General features: G+C 45.5%; 2 protein-coding genes across 6 annotated transcripts in view; one reads left to right on the top strand and one right to left on the bottom strand.

Annotated features, from left to right (window-relative positions):
• Positions 1-19,538, top strand: part of GC (GC vitamin D binding protein) — a 36,427-nt gene extending 16,889 nt beyond the window's left edge. The window contains exons 2-13 of the mRNA XM_081020944.1: positions 149-218; positions 1,912-2,044; positions 3,347-3,558; positions 4,591-4,723; positions 7,407-7,501; positions 8,974-9,103; positions 11,879-12,087; positions 13,644-13,776; positions 16,001-16,092; positions 18,071-18,203; positions 18,512-18,612; positions 19,385-19,538. Coding sequence (XP_080877070.1) covers positions 149-218; positions 1,912-2,044; positions 3,347-3,558; positions 4,591-4,723; positions 7,407-7,501; positions 8,974-9,103; positions 11,879-12,087; positions 13,644-13,776; positions 16,001-16,092; positions 18,071-18,203; positions 18,512-18,568 — 1,397 coding nt within the window. The 3' untranslated portion in view covers positions 18,569-18,612; positions 19,385-19,538. The remainder of the gene's footprint in view (positions 1-148; positions 219-1,911; positions 2,045-3,346; positions 3,559-4,590; positions 4,724-7,406; positions 7,502-8,973; positions 9,104-11,878; positions 12,088-13,643; positions 13,777-16,000; positions 16,093-18,070; positions 18,204-18,511; positions 18,613-19,384) is intronic.
• The window catches only part of SLC4A4 (solute carrier family 4 member 4), a 355,256-nt gene that overhangs the window by 93,382 nt on the left and 240,477 nt on the right, over positions 1-21,397 (bottom strand). The window lies entirely within an intron of this gene.

The raw sequence follows: 21,397 nt of genomic DNA, 5'->3' as shown, positions 1-21,397 counted from the left end.
AACTCCATCATGGCTCCGGAGAATTCAATCCTTATATTATTGATGACTGGTGACAATGATGATAACAGTAACTGGGGTGATATGGTAGCTCTTTCAAATGCAAACGGGCTTTTGAATTAATTGCTCTTCCTCCTGTTTGGTTTTTCAGGACGGGATTACATGAGAGACAAAATCTGTCAAGAATTCAACCACTTGGGGAAAGACAAATTCCGTTCTCTGTACGTATTTTTGAAGGCGATGCTTATTCAGAGCCACACACCTGCTGTCATTCAGACCAGCCAAAATGGGGTAGCTCTGGTCGTAAAAGGGAGATATCAAATATCTGTTTCTGAACAGGGCTGCCCCTGTTTGGTTTCGAAAATACTGAGCTAAGCTGGGGGGGGATCCAGAGACGAACTCAATAACTTAAGGTGGTGTATCACACACACAGCCATTTGGTAAGGGAGGCTGAATCTGAGGGAGAAATACTACTACTACTACTAATAATAATAATAATTTATTTATATTCCGCCCTCACCAGCCAAAGCTGGGCTCAGAGCAGCTAACAACAATAAAAGTAACACAGTTTACATAAAATCACAATCAATTAATTGAAATATATTCTAAAATCAATTCATTCTAAAATCAATTCAGAATCAAATTAATGGCAACCATTGGGCTAGAGTTCTATGAGGATTACCAAAGGAGGGGGTCAGACTGTGCCTCGGCCAAAGGCCTGGTGGAACAGCTCTATCTTGCAGGCCCTGCAGAAAGATGTCAAGTCCCGCAGGGCCCTAGTCTCTTGTGACAGAGCGTTACACCAGATTGGGGCCACAGCCAAAAAAGCCCGGGCTCTGGTTGAGGCCAGTCTAACCTCCCTGTGGCCCGGGATCTCCAAGATGTTTTTGTTTGAAGACCATATGGTCCTCCGTGGGACATATCAGGAGAGGCGGTCCCATAGCTCCTACTGCATTGTGGGTGGAGACTGCCAGAATGTGGAACTGAATGGCTTTTCATGTCTAGGGTTTTGATGGCTTCAGCTGGTGGCCACAGTATAGCGTGGAAATATTTGGGTTTTTTTACCCTTATTAAACAAAATTGATATATTGCTTGACTGCAACAAAGCCCTTGGGATCCCTCCCAACTCCACAATTCCATGTTTGTCATTTTGTTTGTTTGTCTGTCTGTCTGTCTGTCTGTCTGTCTGTCTGTCTGTCTGTCTGTTTTGCATTACACCCTTCATCCATAGATCCCAGGGCGGTTCACAACATAAAAATGCAAGATAAAAAACACAAAGTACATGATATAAAAAATAAGAAGAAAAGTAAACCAATGAGCCCCACCCCCTTCCCACAACACATTTTAAAAGGTATCAAATATTAACCAGCCAAAGACTAGAACTAGTCGCCTGAGAAACAGTTTCTATCCAAATGCAATTTTGGTTTTAAACGCTGTGTAAGGAGTCTCTATGGGAGTATATTGCATTTAATTATGGGGTATCAGAGTCTTTAAGGGGCTAACCAGGTTGGGATAGCTGGGATAGCAGGCTTGTTGGTTTTTGAATGTCTTATGTAGATTATTGTAGATACGTATTGTATAGTATCGTGTCGTTATCGTATCGCCTGGTTGAAGAGGAATATTTCTGCCTGGGTCATAAAGGTATATAATGAAGGTGCCAGGCAAACCACCCTGGGGAGAGCATTCCACAAGTGGGGAGCCACCACAGAAAAGGCCCATTCTCATGTTGCCACTATCTAGACCTCTCAAGGAGGAGACACATGAAGGAGGGCCTCAAAGGATGCTCTCATGGTTTGTGTAGGTTCATATGGAGAGAGGTGGTCCTTGAGCCATTTAAGGCTCCATAGGGCAAAACCAGCACTTTGGATTATACTAAGATTATTATAATACCCTTTCCCTCCTGTTGGTTCGCAGAGCAATTATCATGAACAGCAGGAAGTATACCAACAGCACCTTTGAGGAAGTCAAGAGTATTGCGGTGGAGATTGTCGCCCTTGCGGAAAAATGCTGTGTTGAGGGAGCTGACCCGGAATGCTACACAACAGAGGTACACTTCCACAAGCATATATGTGCACCCAGACCTTCTCGGTGCTAAGTGGTACCAACTTGAGGAGAACATTGGGGGGTATGGCAGGTGACGGGGGGTTCCCCTGCCCCCTCATCATGCCACGCTCCTTCCAAGTTGAGGTCAGGCCAGCATGCGCTCAGGCAGGCTCAGTGAGCAACAGTTGGTGGCAGCGTGGATGTCAGCATCATGGCCGGGGCACTTGCTGTCCTTCCTCTCTTCCCCCCCAGTCAGCTGGCTAGATGTGTTTGTCAGAGCTCGGACTGCCACCGTGGTAGTTCGGGGTAGCTCCCAAGGGGGCCGCTGTCCCTGCCGTGGGAAGGGGCTGCCTCTGCTGGTTCACCCATGTGCTCCTGCTGGGCTGCTCCATTCCAAACTGTCAGGGATTGGACTCAAGAGGGCGAGGCGGATGAGGAATGGTAGAGATCACACACACCCCTTCTCCTGACGCTGCAGGAGAAGAGGGATGCAACACTGATTTATAGCAGGGGTTTGAGGAAGATCATGTGGGAATGTTCAGGGATGCAGGAGAGCATCTAGGTAAAAGTAAAGGTACCCCTGCCCGTACGGGCCAGTCTTGACAGACTCTAGGGTTGTGCGCTCATCTCACTCTAGAGGCTGGGAGCCAGCGCTGTCCGCAGACACTTCCGGGTCACATGGCCAGCGTGACGAAGCTGCTCCGGTGAACCGGCACCAGAGCAGCACACGGAACGCCATTTACCTTCCCGCTATAAAGCGGTACATATTTATTTACTTGCACTTAATTGTGCTTTTGAACTGCTAGGTGGGCAGGAGCTGGGACCGAACGACGGGAGCTCACCCCGCCGCGGGGATTCGAACCGCCGACCATGCGATCGGCAAGTCCTAGGCGCTGAGGTTTTACCCACAGCGCCACCCGCGTCTATTGTTTGATTATATCATTTCCAACTTGTGTTAACAAGTTCTACAATTTAGCAGAGTAACATTCCCCTTTTTAAACTCAGCGGATGCATTTGCTCAGGCTCACCAAAGCCTCTATTATAACTGTTCTGGTATTTTCCCCTTATTCCCTCATAAAAGATAAGACATGACACAGTCTTCTATAAAAGTATAAAAAGAGTTTACTCACATTCTGTTCACAATTTCACAGTGTTTTCTGTATGTGTGTAGATTCCACCTAGATTTCCTTTTGCTTTGATCAGACAGTGTTTTTTCTTGTGATCTTATGTATCAGAGGCTGTAGTACTTAGGCAAGCTTGTAACTTTTTCCTCTTTTTTCCTTCCCTCTCTCTTCCTCCCACCCAGTCTTTAGCGCTCTCGGCCAAATCCTGCGACCCAAATAACCCTTTCCCAAAGCATCCAGGGACAGCTGCCTGTTGCCGTGAGGAAGGCCTTGAACGAAAGCTATGCTTGGCAGCCTTGAAGCACCCACCCAAGGAGTTCCATACATATGTGGAGCCATCCAATGAGGAACTATGTGGGGCCTTCAGAAAGGACCCCCAGGACTTTGCAGACAGGTGAGTCATGTGTGCATTTCAATTGTGCCACTTACCTGTCCCATTCAGGCACCAGAGTCCATCTCTGGCCACACTCTGATGGCTGGTCCAGGTCTCATGGGCTCAGGGGAGCCCTGGAGACAGATCCCTGCTGTTGGAGAGAATGCTAAAGGTCCTAACTCCTCCATCTACTGATTATCCTATCATAATATAGTCATACCTCATGTTACATTTGCTTCAGGTTGAACATTTTCAGGTTGCATCCCGCGGCGACCCGGAAGTACTGGAAAGGGTTACTTCTGGATTTTGCCGCTCGTGCATGTGCAGATGTGCAAAATGACATCACACGCATGCACAGAAGCAGTGAATCGCGACCCGCAGACGTGGGTTGCATTCTGCTCATGTTGCGAACGGGCCTCGGGAATGCATCCCGTTCGCAACCAGAGGTACCACTGTAGTTCTTACAAATCTCACCCTATGAAGCTGCCTTCTGCTGAATCAAAATCATTGATCCAGCTAGCTCACTCCTGTCCACCAACAGCAGTCTGCAGGGCGGGGATTTTTCAGCCTAGAATTAGTTTTCTACTCTCAACAACAGAGAGGAAAAGCTGGGACCTTCTGCACTCAAAGCATGTGATGTGCTCTACCCACTGAGCTATGGCTCCTTCCTGGGTCTGTTATAATGCAAATATACCACCCCATATATTTTCCTTTTAGAAACTTGTTTTTTCTCCAGTTTGCCCAAAGTTCTTTCTAGTGAGGTGTCTGTGAAGCAAGAAAGAGCTTTAAAGCCACAAATGGGTTTTCATCTCATTGTTTTGCACAGCTGGGGATTTAATATTGGAGGGGTTTGGAGGTTGGATAGAATATTATTTATTATTTATCCTTCCTCTTATCACTTCTATGAGTTAACGTCCAGTTAGTAGAGTTTAAAATTTACCATTCCTTTGCAGCATAAAATTTGGAAACTCAGCACTTGGAGAAGTCTGATAGCAGAAGTAGCTGCAAAGATATGCAGTCTCCTTATGTTCTCCTTTGTGGTCCATTTTCTAGGTTTCTGTATGAGTTTTCCATTGACCATAGCCATACACCTTTGCCACTCTTGATCGCCTCCACAACGACCTACTTGTCCATCGTCGGAACGTGTTGTACTCATGCGCAACCTACGGTCTGCTTCTTAAAAGAGGTCGGTGCTTTCTTTTCTCAGGACTGAACGCATTGCATTTCCAATTCAGCTGCAGTCCAATGCCGGCAGCCATTTCCCTGACAAATGAACTTTAAGCACCATGCACATCAAATGCCTTCTCAGTGATGCTTCGCAATTTGTTCCACTTATGTAGCATTGCCGCCACCTAAGGGCACCATGTTGTGCATATTTGCAATGGGTTTTTAGAAGAAGAAGAAGAAGAAGAAGAAGAAGAAGAAGAAGAAGAAGGGGTGCCAGAACTCACACTTCCCTGCCATTGTGCATTCCTTGGAGTCTGGATCTGCTGCCCGTGTGGATCTTGCCGCCCGAGGCAGTTGTCTCACCTTGTCTCATGGGTGGGCTGGCCCTGCTCCCAACCTCAGTATCTGTCAAAAGCTTAAACCCACAGAGTTAGGAACATAGGATACTGTCTTATACTGAGCCAGACCACTGGTCCGTCTAGCTCAGGCTTCCTCAACCTCAGTCCTCCAGATGTTTTTGGCCCACAACTCCCATGATCCCTAGGTAGCAAGACCAGTGGTCAGGGATGATGGGAACTGTAGTCTCAAAACATCTGGAGGGCCAAGGTTGAGGAAGCCTGATCTAGCTCTGTATTGGCTACACTGACTAGCAATGGCTCTCCAGGGTTTCAGCCCAGGAATCTTCCCAGACCTACCTGGCGATGTTGGGGCTTGAACCTGGGACCTCCTGCATGCAATCAGATATTCTTCTACTAGGCTACAGACCTTCTCCATTGGAGAAGTTGGGTGGAACTCACTTTTTGCTGTCCTTGACTCATGTGCAGAACTATTCAAAGTACAGGCAACTCCCAATTGACACGAGGGTTACGTTCCAAGGCACCGCACGGTTACGTGAAATTGCGTATATTGGAAACGCCATTGGAAAAGCCTGCAAACACCCTCTAAATCTCCGGAAACCCTCGAAAAACACAGCAGAACTTACCAGACGCCAAACTCTCACTACAATCGCTCCCTCCAAACCTCCTAGCTCAAACGCCAACTCTCCACAGGCCTCAAAGGTCGGTGCAAAGGCTCCTGGGATTGCTAGGATTTTTGCAAACTTTGCCCTTTCTGGGCGCTTTTAGGGGCATTTTTGCCATTTTTAAAGTTGCCAATGGGTTCGGCACAATGTGCATGTTCACAGTCACGTGCCCATTTGATGTGCGTAAATTGGCCATTGCCTGTAATGCAGTTGATGAAGAGTCACCACAGAGATTCTCACATCTCTGTGAGGTAAACATTTGATTCCCGCTGTCAGGATATACGATCTCCCTCTCACACCAAGAGACGGCAGGCCGGCGTTTTCATAATTTTCAGATTTATTGGTATTTACACAATAGTTCATTCCGAGCACGCAGCTCAGTCTTCCGCACTCGAAGGGTCAGATGAGCCCAATGGGGGAGTGGGCTCTTTTCCAACAGGAAATACGCCATCTGCTCCTCCTTTTGTGGGCTTGACACCAAGCCTGAACTCTGCACATCCTTCTAGTACAAGGAGATTCATGAGCAGCTTGTGCCTCCTCCCCTGAAAGCGTGTCTGAGAGTTGCGGCCCCTCTGCCTGCCTGACACTGTCCTGAAAATTTATGACTTGCCTTCTGGGACGGGAGTGTTAGGATATAGTTCCATTCCACTTTTAGAACAGATGTGTGGATTGTTGTATGTCACATGTCTATTAACTTCCAGCACAGTCTGCTGGGAACTTTCGTTGTATATTGCTTTTGCTATACTGCTGTTTGCTTGGACACGAAAGGGAAGCAGACATGTTTTTCCCTTTGTTCCTGATGCTGAATAAATGCCTGTAAATAGGCTTACACATGTCTCTGTCCACCACCTCCGTTATAAAGAGTTCTTATCTCTGCTGGCTTCCGCCCGGCTGCCGGCCGGTGGCTGGAGCCAGCTGGGGGCCTGCCAAATAATAATAATAATAATAATAATAATAATAACAACAACAACAACAACAACAAAAATTATTATTTATACCCCGCCCATCTGGCTGGGTTTCCCCAGCCACTCTGGGTGGCTTCCAACAAAACACTAAAATACAATGACCTATTAAACATTAAAAACTTCCCTGAACAGGGCTGCCTTCAGATGTCTTCTAAAAGTTTGGTAGTTATTTTTCTCTTTGACATCTGGTAGGAGGGCATTCCACAGGGTGGGTGCCACTACCAAGAAGGCCCTCTGCCTGGTTCCCTGTAACTTGGCTTCTCGCAATGAGGGAACCGCCCGAAGGCCCTCGGCGCTGGACCTCAGTGTCCAGGCAGAACGATGGGGGTGGAGTCGCTCCTTCAGGTATACTGGACCGACTCCCTGGACGCATCCCAACAAGGAGGGGCTCGCTTCACTCTCCGCATGTGAAGGAAGCAACCCTCTGTCTCCTCCTTCCTGCCACTCCCCTTGTTCCTCGGAGCTCTCTCTTTCACTCTGGGAAGGAATGTTCCTAACACCCATTTTACGGGTTGGTATTCTATGACAGAGTTCTAGGACTTCCTCGTGACCACTCGCCTCACATCCCTGACAACTAAATTGAGTGAAAATGTGCGATTGCAAAGCTCTGTTATATTTCGGATTCCTGTTAACAGGCACTTCCAGATCTGCTAGAAGCAGATCCCTTCACTAAGTGTGTCAAGTGTTTGATCTCACCTCTTTCTTTTACACTGCAGAAGCTGGAGAGGAAGTCTCTCATGATGCTCACTGATCTGTCCAACAAAGCGTGCTCCCGCTATTCCGTGTTTGGGAAAGAGAAAACAAAACTCAGGTACAAAGCAAACCTTCTGCATCCTATGTATTTATGGCAAGTCAGAACTTTACCTGTTGAATCTCTGAATTTTTGGTAGTTCCTGTTCATTGTGAAAGCTTGGATAGATCTATCTGGGTTGGAAGAAGCAAACTGCAATGGAATTTCACGGGATAGTACCAAATTTGGTACCATATCCAAATGTGTCTTTCAAGTCGTGTTTTTCAAATGCAGCAGTGCATAAGAATTCTGTCTAGGGCACACACAAAATGATTCACTTCATATCTAAAGGTAAACCTACCTAATTCACATGTTGCAAAACAATATGAGAACTGAAACACAACCATCGTTCCAAAAAATAAATAAATCACACTTTACTGAATTTTGCAATGCAATTTTCAACTAGACAAGAATATAAGGGGGAGTTTGCATAAAAATGAATGTATTAGCGAAAATAACATGCAAACATGCATTATGTTAAGGGAAATGGTTTGCTAAAACTTGAACATTAGCCCAAACTGCATACAAAAATGTGTTTGTCGGGCAAAATTCACACTAAAATGCTAATGAATTTTCATGAGGATTTAAACAAAAAAATCACAAACTGCTGGAGAAATGTGGAGAACTGAATTTAAGAATGGAAAAATGAGAAACTGGGAGAGCCACAGTCTCCCTTTTGTGAGATGCCAGCTTCACTCAGGAGCTCCCAAATTGGGCCAGAGGTTCCCTATAGTATAGATCCTCTATAAACATTTTGGTACTCTCATCCACTGTGTCCAGGTCACTGCCTGAAGCCAGATCACGACAATAGACCTATTATTGCCTGGACACATATTAGGGACTGGGATTCTTCACACATTTAGCTTAGCATGGTTAGAATACACCACACTAAATGTGGGAAGGTCAGAGAGTATCAGAGGATTTGGGAAATGGAGCCAATCACTGCCCCCTTTCCTACACTGCTTCAGACAAGAATGCCATATAGGGCTAATAGGCATGTTGCAGCAATTCTGTGAACTGTCCTGAGACGTCTGGGTATAGGGCAGTATATAATAATAATAATAATAATAATAATAATAATAATAATAATATTAGGAGCTGCACGGCCAGGGGAAAAACAATGCTGTCCAGGGTTGTAAAGACTGCAGAGAGAATAATTGGCTGCACTCTTCCCACCTTGGATCAAATCTATGCTTCCAGGTGCCATAAGAATGCTGCAGAGATAGTGCAGGATAGTACGCACCCCGGAAATGATCTCTTTCAGCTTCTGCCTTCTGGAAGAAGGTACAGAGTTACAAAGACTAGGACTAGCCGTCTGAGAAACAGTTTCTACCCAAATGCAATTCTGGTTTTAAACTCAGTATAAGGAGTCTCTATAGGAGTATATTGTATTTTAAAATGGGGTTTCAGAGTTTTTAGGGGTTTTTGAACAGACCATTTTGGGATAGCTACACTAATTTAAATTCCCACTTATTTTCTCTGCCCATGTCTAGCTATTTCATAACATATACTCAGAAAAGTCCAAATGCTTCTGTTGAGGATATCTTAACCCTCGCTGAAGATGCTTCTGAAGTGCTTGCCAAGTGCTGCGATTCATTGGAAGAAGACTGTGTCCAGAAGGAGGTGAGCATTCAGGAGCAAAAGGCTGTTTCACATTGATGGCCGTTGTCATTCTGTTGAAAATAGTAGAGCATTCTGTGTCCGACAGGAATGGCTGAGTCCTCTTATCTGCAGAATCAGGTGATGTAGCACTTGCTGGGTTGTACCGCTTCCAGCTCCACATAGAAAAGGAGCAAATCAGAGAGACGGGCTTTAACTGGGCCTTCTCAACTAGTCTTCTATGTGCTGGTTTTCCATCTGCAGAACAATTTTTATATGGGGCTGTCAGGGAACTGACATCGGAGCGAGAGGCGAAGGGGAGGCTCCTAGATGATGCTGGAGAAGGACCCAGCAGCAGGGGGAGAAACAGCTCAGTAGAGGGGGAAGCATTTAAGCGCAACACCAGGGATAAAGGGGGGCAGATGGGGGAATCGGAGAGAGGGCTCCAGGACTCTTCACTGGAACTCAGTGAGGAGGGGACAGGTCCTCCACTACCCACGCCGTCCCTGCGCAGAAGACTCCCGCGCAGTGAGAGGAGGAGGAGACTGGGTGTCAAACAACTTTTATGTTGGAAGAGGTTCAAGAAACGCCCACTGACGGATTCTGCCAGCGACTGAGGCAGTCACAATTAGAAAGGGCTGTGCAGTCAGAAAGGTTTAACAAGGCAAATTAGCCTAGAGAGGCACCAGTTTACGCACGAGTAACTCATACTCATTACAGGGGCATTCAGAACTGTGATCCTGCCCTCCACTGGTTCCAAAATGGTACAAGACAGGAAGAACTGTGTCATGTGATCATGCCGACTACGTAACACAGATTGAGCCATATACTTGGAAGCAAGTTCTACATATTTCAATACTTACTTCCAAGGAAGTGTGGATTTAGTGCAATGAGTCTATGAATTCCAAAAAAGAATATCCAAAAGTTTACCTATAGGAAGGTAGGCATGCTTCAATCAGTTCATTTTTGGTTTGGACCACGTACAGTGGTACCTCAGTTTTCGAACGTAATCCATTCCAGAAGACCATTCGAGTTCCGAATTGTTCGAAAATGGAAAACTCAATATGGAAAACTCAGTACGGAAGCCGTGTGGCATGTTCGACTTCCGAGGCGCATTTGAAAACCAAAGCGTTTACTTCCCGGTTTTTGGCGTTCGAGTTCTGAAATGTTCTTCAACGGAGACTTTCAAAAACTGAGGTACCACTGTATATGTCAGGGCTGGTTCAGATGTAGGTCAGCACTCAAGACGTAGAGACAAGCAGAAAAGTTAGCTCTTTATTCAAGAAAACAGCACCCCAAGCACCAAGGACTGGCCCCCATGGAATAGTTGCCAGGACTGAAGGTCCTTGTCTAATAATAATAATAATAATAATAATAATAATAATAATAATTTATTATTTGTACCCGGCCCATCTGGCTGGGTTTCCCCAGGCACTCTGGGCGGCTTCCAACAAAGATTAAAAATACATTAAAATGTCACACATTAAAAACTTCCCTGAACAGGGCTGCCTTTAGGTGTCTCCTAAATGTCAGGTAGTTGTTTATCTCTTTGACATCTGATGGGAGGGCATTCCACAGGGTGGGTGCCACTACCGAGAAGGCCCTCTGCCTGGTTCCCTGTAGCTTTGCTTCTCGCAATGAGGGAACCGCCAGAAGGCCCTCAGCGCTGGACCTCAGTGTCCGGAGGTGGAGACGCTCCTTCAGGTATACTCGGCCGAGGCCATTTAGGGCTTTAAAGGTCAACACCAACACATTGAATTGTGCTCGGAAACATACTGGGAGCCAATGTAGGTCTTTCAAGACCGGTGTTATGTGGTCTCGGTGGCTGCGCCCAGTCACCAGTCTAGCTGCTGCATTCTGGATTAGTTGTAGTTCTAGTTGAAGGGTCACCTTCAAAGGTAGCCCCACATAGAGTAGATTGCAGTAGTCCAAGCGGGAGATAACTAGAGCACTTCCCACTAACTCCCCTCCCCAGCTGGATGCCTCCAAAGCAGCCTTAAACATGGAGGCAAGGGAGGAGGGGAGATTGCTACAGTAGGAAAGGCAAGCTCAGTGGATGCTTCTGCTGCCTCTAGCCCCTCCTTCTCTGCTTCATGTTCTGAGTCTGCCTTGCTTTCTGCATCTGGCTCCTCTCTCTCACTCAAGCCTGCTGCTTCTTCAGCCTCCAATCATTCTGCCCCCGCTTCATCCTCTGACTTGTTCTCAGTGTCCCACCACCACTCCCCGGGCTCTGAGCCTTCCTCCTCTGAGATCGCCCTAGGGCAGGTATAGGCAAACTCGGCCTTCCAGATGTTTTGGGACTACAACTCCCATCATCCCTGACCACTGGTCCTGTTAGCTAGGGATGATGGGAGTTGTAGTCCCAAAACATCTGGAGGGCCGAATTTGCCTGTGCCTGCCCTAGGGGGTTCTGCCACTACTCTTCAGCCAGTACTTGATGGTATATTTCTCCCCTGGGACATTTCAGGTGAAGCAGGGACATATGGCTCTTTTTTTATCTTGAGTAAAGTCACTGGTTTATCTACTTTAGTATTGTCTACACTAACCGGCAGGTAAGTCTCTGGGGTTTCAAACAGTGGACATTTCCAGTCCTGCAAAGCAGATGCTCTACTACTGAGCTATGGCCCTTTCCCAAAAGGTGGATTTTAAAAACGTCGAGTTAGTTAATTACTTTGAAATTGGCCTCTGTGGCTGGACACGCCACATGAAATTGGTCCCTTGGTGCCCGCATCCTTCCAGACAAACCATCACATGTGGTTCAGTTTTGTTGCGAAATCATTGGCTGCCTTTCCTCCCCAGGTGTCGAACCACACTTCCAAAACCTGCAATAAACTCTCAACCCAAGATAAAAGAATTAACGACTGTTGCCTAGACAATTCTGGCTCCTTGCAGAAATACGTATGCATATATTCCCTGCCATGGGACAAGAATACCGACAGTTCAAATGTTGCACGTCCAACTCCTGAATGCCTGTGTAATGTGGACTGTAGACAGCGGGAAATTTATAAGTAAGTGTCCCCCTACACACACACACACTTTCCTAGAGATAAGCTTTTTAATTAGCTGTAATTTAAATGTGCTTATTCATTATTGGCAACACCTGCTGGTTCCAAACTCAAAATTGCAAACTGACCTTAATTCCCACTTCAACATAAACCTGCGTCTAAAAGGTGGGAGAACCCACTTATATGCTTTTTTCCCACCCGACTTGAAGGTAACAGGACATTTCTTAATTAATCAGTGGTAGGACTTGTGGAAGAGACTGGGGCCTTAGGCACCAAGGAAAAACATTTAAGTTCTCCCAGACAAGCTATGATATGTTGTACTATGCAGGACTGAAACTGAATGTGTTTATTTTGAAGAAAAAAGTAGCCACGCAGCCCTAATTATCATTATTATATATTTATTTTTCACAACCTGCATTTTCCCCCAGACAGGACTCAAATGCAACTTACAGTTAAAAACAAGAACCGGTACAAACATTTTCTCAAAGAAGCCAATCATTTAAAAACAATTAAACATTGATAAAATTAAAACTCTATACATAGGTGAAATCTGTTAAACCCAGTGCTTTTTTTCTGAGGGGACAGAGGGGTACGCATACCCCTAAACATTTTGTGAATCTAAGTTTGGCCTGATTGAGGGACAGTATTTCAATATGTGTATTTTAATTTTTTTAGGGAAAAAGCACTGGTTAAACCCATACCAATAATTAAAATAGAAAGAGAACAGTACAGTGGAACCTCAGGTTGCGTACATGATCCATGCGGGAGGCACGTTCGCAATCCGCAGTACTGCGTCTGCGCACGCATGTGACGCGATTTGGCGCTTCTGCACATGCGCAAATTACGATTTAGAGTTTCTGCGCATGCGTGAGTGCTGAAACCCGGAGGTAACCCATTCCGGTATTTCCAGGTTTTGGCATATCCGTAACCTGAGAACATGTAACCCGAAGCGTCTATAACCCAAGGTACCACTGTACCAGCCTTGACCCAGAGCCTGGGGTACTAATTCATTTGTAAGGTGAGGAATGAACTGGAACTAATTCCTTCCTAAAACAAACTTTTCAAGAACATATTCATGAAGAATAAAAGTCCTGGTTAGCTGCTTGATATAAGAGCATATATGGTCATATATATATGATATATGGGACGCGGGTGGTGCTGGGATACAGGTGGCGCTGTGGGTTAAACCACAGAGCCTAGGACTTGCCAATCAGAAGGTCACGGTGAGCTCCCGTTGTTTGGTCCCAGCTCCTGCCAACCCAGCAGTTCGAAAGCACATCAAAGTGCAAGTAGATAAATAGGTACCACTCCGGCGGGAAGGTAAACGGTGTTTCCGTGCGCTGCTCTGGTTCGCCAGAAGCGGCATAGTCATGCTGGCCACATGACCCAGAAGCTGTAGGCCGGGTCCCTCGGCCAATAAAGCAAGATGAGCGCCGCAACCCCAGAGTGGTCACGACTGGACCTAATGGTCAGGGGTCCCTTTACCTTTGTAAGAGCATAGGAAGACCTAGCGCAAACGTTCTGTGAAATGTTCTGAGAGGCTTTTCTCTCTGTTGCAGCTATATACACCGCTTTGCCCAGACATTTACGTATGCCCCAGAAGCTCTTCTTGTTGCTCTCTATGACGATAGCCTAACAGTGGCGAACAGTTGTTGTGGCACGGAGGACCCCGCTGCTTGTTTTGCCGGAAAGGTAAGATGCAATATAGTGCTGAAAGCTTCTTTTCATTTCTAAACAGAAGCCCTGCCAGTAAGTAATCTAGCAGCTGCATTTTGTTTTTGTTTTTTGTTTTTTATTAAATCATTTTTATTGATTTTCCAGTAAAAAACATCCAATTAATATATCCAATCATAATGCTCCAATTAAATAAATTAAAATAAAAAACTAAAATAAAAAAGACCAAGCTATGGTCCAAATTATAATTATTAATTTTTTGGAGCTCCCCACGGTCTGGATCTCTGAAGCATATCTCCACATCTCAGTCCTGCCTCTCCTCCTTGTTTCCATATTTTCCACATCTCGATTTTGACGCTTTATAATTCTCTGTCCCTGAGTCCACGATTCTCAATCATGTCAGACATCATGTACTTTCATCCGTCGAATACAGCTTCGTTAGTATATATTTTTCCAACTGTCTTTGTATCAGCGCAGCTTCCTCTGTCTCTGTTCCAATCCAGGATGTTGTCCAAGCCTGTTATCTGAAGTTTAATGGCGCAGCAACTTCCAATCATTAATTGCCCAAACCTTCCTTTTGAGCTTCATTCAACCAGTACCTTCCAAGTTAAATTGTTAGGCAGAACTGTTTGCAATATTACAATGTAGATAAACCTTATTCCACAGTTATCAGTCATTTGACGATCCATCAGCCTTTGGAGACCGCACTCTCCCCCCTCTGGGCCCTAGAGGGGGGGCTAGCAGCTGCATTTTGGACCAGATGAAGGTTGCATGTCAAGGGCAGCCCCATATATAGTGTGCTCTAGTTTTAAAACCTGAAAGAGCCCGGTCTGAAAGAGACATAGAGTTGGAAGTAATCCACCAAGGGTCATCTAGTCCAACCCCTTGCATTGCAGCAATCTCAACTAAAGCATCCATGAGACATGGCCATCCAACCTCAATCTTAATTTCAGGATAATGGGTTCAATCCCTATGTTGGGCAAAAGAGGGCGATTGGACTAGATGACCCATGTGGTCCCTTCCAACTCTTGGATTCTATGATGTAATAAACGAAAATCTGCCCTTATTCCCTTATGTGGGATACAAGAGCCCTTATAGAGTCCTTTGTAGGTTCTCCATCAGTCGGAGAAAAGAACAGAGGCCAACCAGAGAATATTGAGAAGCAAAGCAGCTCGTAAGCCTGATCTTTATTGAACTGTTGCAACAGGGTGCTCCCCTCACACGCAGGAAAGGAGAAGGACCCCGAACAAAGGTGTGTCTGCCCTTATATAGACATTTTAAATTGCCTGCCTTGGAGTCCAAGACCACCCCCAGAAACATCATACCTACATCACAGAAGAGGTGATCTACAACAGAAATCTGAGTGCGTTGTTTATCTCCTGTCTGGCAAGTTACCTGTTAATGGTTACTTGATTGGATACCCTGGAGAGCCTAGCTAGTCTTTTGTAATGACAAATACTTAGTTCCTGAGCCAGGTCACAGGCTCACCCTATTCATACACAGACATACCCTTAAGACAGGATTTGTGAACAAAAATACAATGGGGAGGCTCCCCCACCTCCTCCCTCCTTGCAGAGAAAACATTTGGTCAGTTTGGGAGTGAAAATGGTTTCAGGGCGGTCCTCCTGTGCTGCTCCAGACATGTGGTCCACACATCTATGTATGCGCCTGCTTGGTACATTTATGAACATTTATTATATATATATATAAAAGACCTTAAATTTTTTTATTTCATTGATAAACCCCCTCACAACAGTGAATCTCACTGAGTTACCTTGGGCCAGTCACGAGCGATCTTCTGCCTCCATAGGGTCTCCAGAATATGGCTTGGCATATTAACATGAAAAACTGCCCTAAACGAAACCCTTTCCGCTCCTCATTTCACATTAAAAATAAAATAAAAAATATGAGGGCAATGTGGGCTTCTAGATGTGGGCTTCTAGACTCTAACCCCCATCAGCCCCAGCCAGCATGGTCAAGGATGATGGTAACTGTAGTCCGACAAATGACTGTATGACCACATGTTCCCCATCCCTGCCCTAAAGGGAATGCTAAAAGAACTAGTACTGCAAACGGAAACCAGTTAGTTTAGACATGGCCTGATTATTATTGACTTGCTGTGACACGGAGACAGGTTTTTTCACTGGTGGCATCAGCATTGCAGAATTTCATTATTGTTTAAAAAGCACTTATATACTGCTTAATATGACTGCCGTTCTACATTTCTCCTCATGAACTCCAGAAACCACCGACAAAGTTATTTGATTTGCTTTCGAAAGGAAATGAAATGTGCGGAGCTTACACAACTCACAATTTCCTGGATTTCAAGAAGAGGTGAGCGCTACCTTCTAGATAAGGAGTGGTTGCATAGTAAGCCCAAAATTTGTGGGCATTCAGTGTTATGCACGCGGCATAAATAAATAAATAGGAGGCAGAAAGCGGTCTGGGTTCTGGGGAAAATGACTTTGGCGATCCCAGCCACCATTGGACCCAGTGTGTTATGTTATGACTATGGTGGAACCTTGGTTCTCAAACGGCTTAGCTGACGAACAAATCGGCTCCCAAAACCCGGAAGTAAGTGTTCCTGTTTTCAAACGTTTTTCGGAAGCCGAACTTCTGTTGCGGCTGTCGGCTACTGTTTCTGGGGTGCCTGCGCCAATTGGAAGTCATGCCTTGGTTTTCAAACGTTTCAGGAGTCGAACGGACTTCCGGAATGGATTAAGTTCGAGAACCAAGGTACTACTGTATAAGCAATATTGGCTTTAGGCATGACCCCCAGAATATACAGTAACCCCCATGTAATTTACAGTGGTACCTCTGGTTGCAAACAGGATCAGTTCCGGAGCCCCGTTCGCAACCTGAAAGGAATGCAACCCGCGTCTGTGCTTCCGCACAAGTGTGGGTCACGATTCACTGCTTCTGCACATGCGCGTGATGTCATTTTGCGCATCTGCGCATGCGCAAGTGGCGAAACCCAGAAGTAACCCTTTCCGGTACTTCCGGGTCGCCGCGGGATACAACCTGAAAAAAACATATCATGAAGCAAATGTAACAAGAGGTATGACTGTATAGGCTTAGCTGTATTTCTTAAGATTTTATTTCAGCTTGTAGATTGGGGTGGAAAACCTCAGTCCCAATTGACAATGGCCACCCTCCAAGTCTCCCTGTCCGGCCCTCATGCCTCTCATCAGCCACACCAATTCTGACTCTGCTTTTCCCTGTCCTTGAGTGTTTTTGCATGGCTGGGATGTGCCTGATTATGTTTCCTGCTTGTCTGGATGAAGGGTAGTGAGGTAGCATGTTAGAAACTACTCTAGTACACAAAGGTAAAAAATTATATCCATTGCTCCACCCACTTTACCTCTCTCTCTTCTGATCATTGGCATGTGCCCCCCCACCCAAAAAATAGTTGCTCTTGGGTTCTAAAATGTTCCCTAACCCGATGTAGATGTTAAGGATTCGATTTGGAGGTGGGGGTTCCATGCAAAGTGCTAGCAACACAGCTGTATTGCTTTCTCCAGTTTTAAAGTTTTTCTGGAATAATCAAAACATTTTACGATGCAATGAAACAAAGGACCAGTTGGTGACATGCTATTATAGCTCTCTAATGGATAGGTAGATATTACTTTGGAACATTAAAAGATTCAACCCAAGATCAGTCAAGAAAAAGGGAACCTTGTTTTCATAGATGCAAAGTAGGCTAATAGAAGTGAAATTTCACATGTGATCAGAACCAAGTAAAATCAGATTTGGTGGGAACCTGCCAGTCATCTGCTGGGTTTCTAAATATACCGTATTTTTCGCTCTATAAGACGCACATTTCCCCCTCCAAAAATTAAGGGGAAATGTGTGTGTGTGTTATGGAGCGAATGCAGGCTCCTTGGCTCCAGCGAAAGGAACCCGAAGCCTCCGAAGCGCAGTGGGAGCGCTCCTGCTGCGCTCCGGAGGTTTCGGGTTCCTTTCGCTGAAGGGTAGGTGCCCCTTCAGCTAAGGCGCAGCGCCCCTTCAGCTAAGCGGGAGGAAAAATGGAAGGGGCTCTGTTTCTCCTGCCACTTCACTGAAGGGGCGCTGCACAGAGAGGGGGAGAATTTGTTGTTGTTGTTGTTCTCCTCCTCTAAAACAAGGTGCGTCCTATGGTCGGGTGCGTCCTATAGAGTGAAAAATACGGTACATAAAAAAAAAATCCACTATGTGGTGGTATAGTCCATTGGCTTAGTAGTGCCTCATGAAACACATATTGAATGAGTCATTTCCCCCCTGAAATTGCAATATGCAAGGCCTTCTTAAACCAGATATTATGCCCATTCTGCAGGCTAAGAGAGCACTACCACAAGGCGCTTCCCAGTGCCTCTGAAGATACCATTTCTGGGCTGGTCGAGCAAAGGTCTACGTTTGCATCCACCTGCTGCCATTTGAACGCACCTCCATCGTATTGTGGGTTGAAGGTAAGGAGTCGTCTCTCCAGCTCAGCAATTCAAGGAAGCAGCCCTTGGATTTCTGGTTTCTAAGACCTACTGGAGACATCGCTGAAATGTCCAGGAAATGTATGTCCAGATGTATGGCAACCGATGTCAGAAGTCTAAATTGTGGCAAATTTCATAAAAAATAAAAACTTCATTCTCTTCTGAGATTTCGCAACAACTTTGCCCAAAAAAAGAGCTCAACAACTTTTTGTTTCTGGATTTTCACTTTTTGAAATACGGCAACCCTAGAAAATAGAGTTTTGAAACATTCCCCTCCCTCCTATTTTCAGGTTCAAAGTGAAGTGGCTTACACATGCACCGGTGATGACTGCTTGGCCCAGAACTAATTGTGAGAATATGATTTGTGTCTTCTGGAGCGGGGAAGGCTCAGGTAGGTAGGAAAGCAAAATGTGTGGGATGCAGGGTACGGTGTTGTGCCTGTGTATGCACTGAAAAGTTTTTATTTCACAAACATCTCTTTGGGATGTGTCAGGAGTCCAGTCCTCGGCTTGATAACACAGTGAGTGTAGTTCATTAAAAAGGATGATTTATTCTCAAAACAAACAGATAGCTCCAGGAGGCTTTAATGCAGCCTCCTCTATCACCGATCAAGATGACCCTTCTGAAGACCTCTTCCGGATACAGAAGATATTGAACTTTCTCACTTTGCGCCTTTTGCTTTGTTTTCTGTCTAACAGCCCTCCCCTTAGCCTATTCTTAAGAGGGATTGGCTCAGCTCCCATCTCATCTTGTTCTGACAAACTGCTTCCTTCTCTGTCCATGCCAATTGGCACTTCCCGGGAGCATTGGTTGGGTCCCAGCTGGCTCCCCACCGGGGCGGGGGAGTTGATACTAGCCAACGCTCGTCCTGCATGGCAGTTAACCCTCTCTGTTCCTGGCTGCTTTCTTCATTTGGCTGCAAACCTTCACTGGGGACTAGCTGCAAGTCTTCCCTGGGAGCTGGCTCATTCATGACAGGATGCTACACCTGTGCTATTGCAAGTGACTGAGAATTAAAAGTGTAGCATGGCAAATCCTTTAGGCTGATCGTGTATTTCTCTGCACAAATGTATCCAGTGCTAACACTGCACAAGCATATATTTACTAATTAACTCATCCCTTTCCCATAGCCATGAAAGAAATGTTCTTTTTCATATTTGCAGGTGCAGCGAGAAAAGACTTTCTGTGACTCCAGATTGCACACAGACCCTAGATTTTGCTGAGTCAACACTGCTGACCTCTGAACACATATCTTTGTCTAATTTTCTAGAAACCTGATTAGGGCATATTGGCATCTTAATAAAAGCTGTATTCATATTTCCAGCCTTGTGATTGTTTCAATAAGGGGGGGGGGGGGAGAGGGAGCCTTTAAAAAAAAAAAGTTGTCTAAGTGCACACCTAGAAATGATAAGAAAAATAATCCCATTCATTATAATTTACGGATTCTACTTAGGTTGTTTGTATAGCTCTTTCGCTTCAGAGGGTGAAATGCTTTGCATTTGTGATTCAGCATCACACATTCAGCCCATTTTGCAGACAAGGGAACTGAGCCAGAAAAGGATTGGTGGCAAAAGCCGAATCATGCTAGACAACAGATTCGAAACCCTGTCAAAATAAAAATAGAAAATTCATAGGACAACAAAGCCCAGAAGGTGATGTAGCCAGGCAGACCTACCTCAAGGAGAACACCTCAGAGGAAAATAGTGACCATCTTATGTACTTTAGTATCTACTGTTCAGTGCATGGCCTAGTAATCCTCCACACACATTTTATATGTGCTAGAGGTAAGATGTGTTCTTCTTGCTACATTTCCAGAGACCCGGGGGAAAGGTTGAGGCCTAATGCATGTGTTCACATTGAATAAAATAAAAAAGACATCCTCAAACTTTTTTCTAAAAGACAACAACAGGAACAGGAGCAGGAGTGTCGACAGTACATAGGGGCAATTGAAGCCACCACTGAAAAGGCCCTGCTCCAAGCAGCTACCAATCTAACCTCAAGAGGAAATAGGCATGCTTGCAGAACTTGTTCTTTGTGGATTCTGATTTGAAGAGCTAATCTGATGCACACCTCCTGAGCTAACATATTGTCCAAAACTGAAGTCCCCTTTCATCAGAGGCAGATTTCGGGAGACAATCTTTCTGGTAGCATGTAAATTTCAGTCGTAACCGACACCACCCCCAAGTATTTTATTCTAAATATCAAACATCAGAATGCAGGACAGGTTTTGAGATAGGAGGTGTATCTCAATATGCCACAAGAAAAATGGAATAGGCCCTCTGAGTTCTGGAAGACTTCCCAACATCTATGTAAGGCAGGCTAGAAGACCAGCCAGCAGAAAATGAACCAGGGAGGAAGGAGGGGCAACAGACCTCCCCACTCACATTGTTTGTATATCTGGGTCCAAAAGGTTAATCAGCTCAGACTAAAGGTACTTAATATGTGTTGACTTGTACCATACAAATCAGCATTGGAAAAGGAGCTCAGCCCTTATTATGAAACACGTCTCTATTTAGCCATTCCCATGGTTTGAGGAATCTGTAAGCTTTTGGGACGCAAGAGGCAGAGCTAAGTTGAGTCAAAGTTGCCGCTGTTGGCAGAAGCTGAGCCCCATGTACTGCATGCAAAGACAGACAGGCCTCAGTCTAGCACCAGGTCCCTATTTGAAGGAATACCCTGTTTGGAGGACTGTGTGGTCCAAGTCCATTTAAAGACAACCACAAAAAGAAGACCCAGTGTGGTCTAGTGTTTTGAGTGCTGAACCAGGACCATGGAGACCAGGGTTTAAATTCTCGTTCAGCCATCAAGCTCACTAGGTGACCTTGGGACAGTCGCTCACCTACCTCACAGGGCTGTTGTGAGCATAAAATGGGTAGGAGGATAGGTATGTACACCACCTAGAGCTCCTTGGAGGAAAGATGAGATATAGGTTTGTGAGAGAGGGGGGAGGTCACGGAGGTACTCTTCCAAATAGCTGGACAGTAGAGAGGTAAAAAGGTAAAGGTAAAGGGACCCCTGACCAGTAGGTCCAGTCGTGACCAACTCTGGGGTTGCGGCTTTATTGGCCAAGGGAGCCGGTGTACAGCTTCCGGGTCATGCGGCCGGCATCGCTAAGCCACTTCTGGCGAAGCAGAGCAGCGCACAGAAACGCCGTTTACCTTCCTGCTGGAGTGGTA

The sequence above is a fragment of the Podarcis pityusensis genome, assembly GCF_964106645.2.
Source record: "Podarcis pityusensis genome assembly, chromosome: 9".
Taxonomy (NCBI): Eukaryota; Metazoa; Chordata; class Lepidosauria; order Squamata; family Lacertidae; genus Podarcis; species Podarcis pityusensis.
This window is presented reverse-complemented; position numbering and strand designations above follow the sequence as displayed.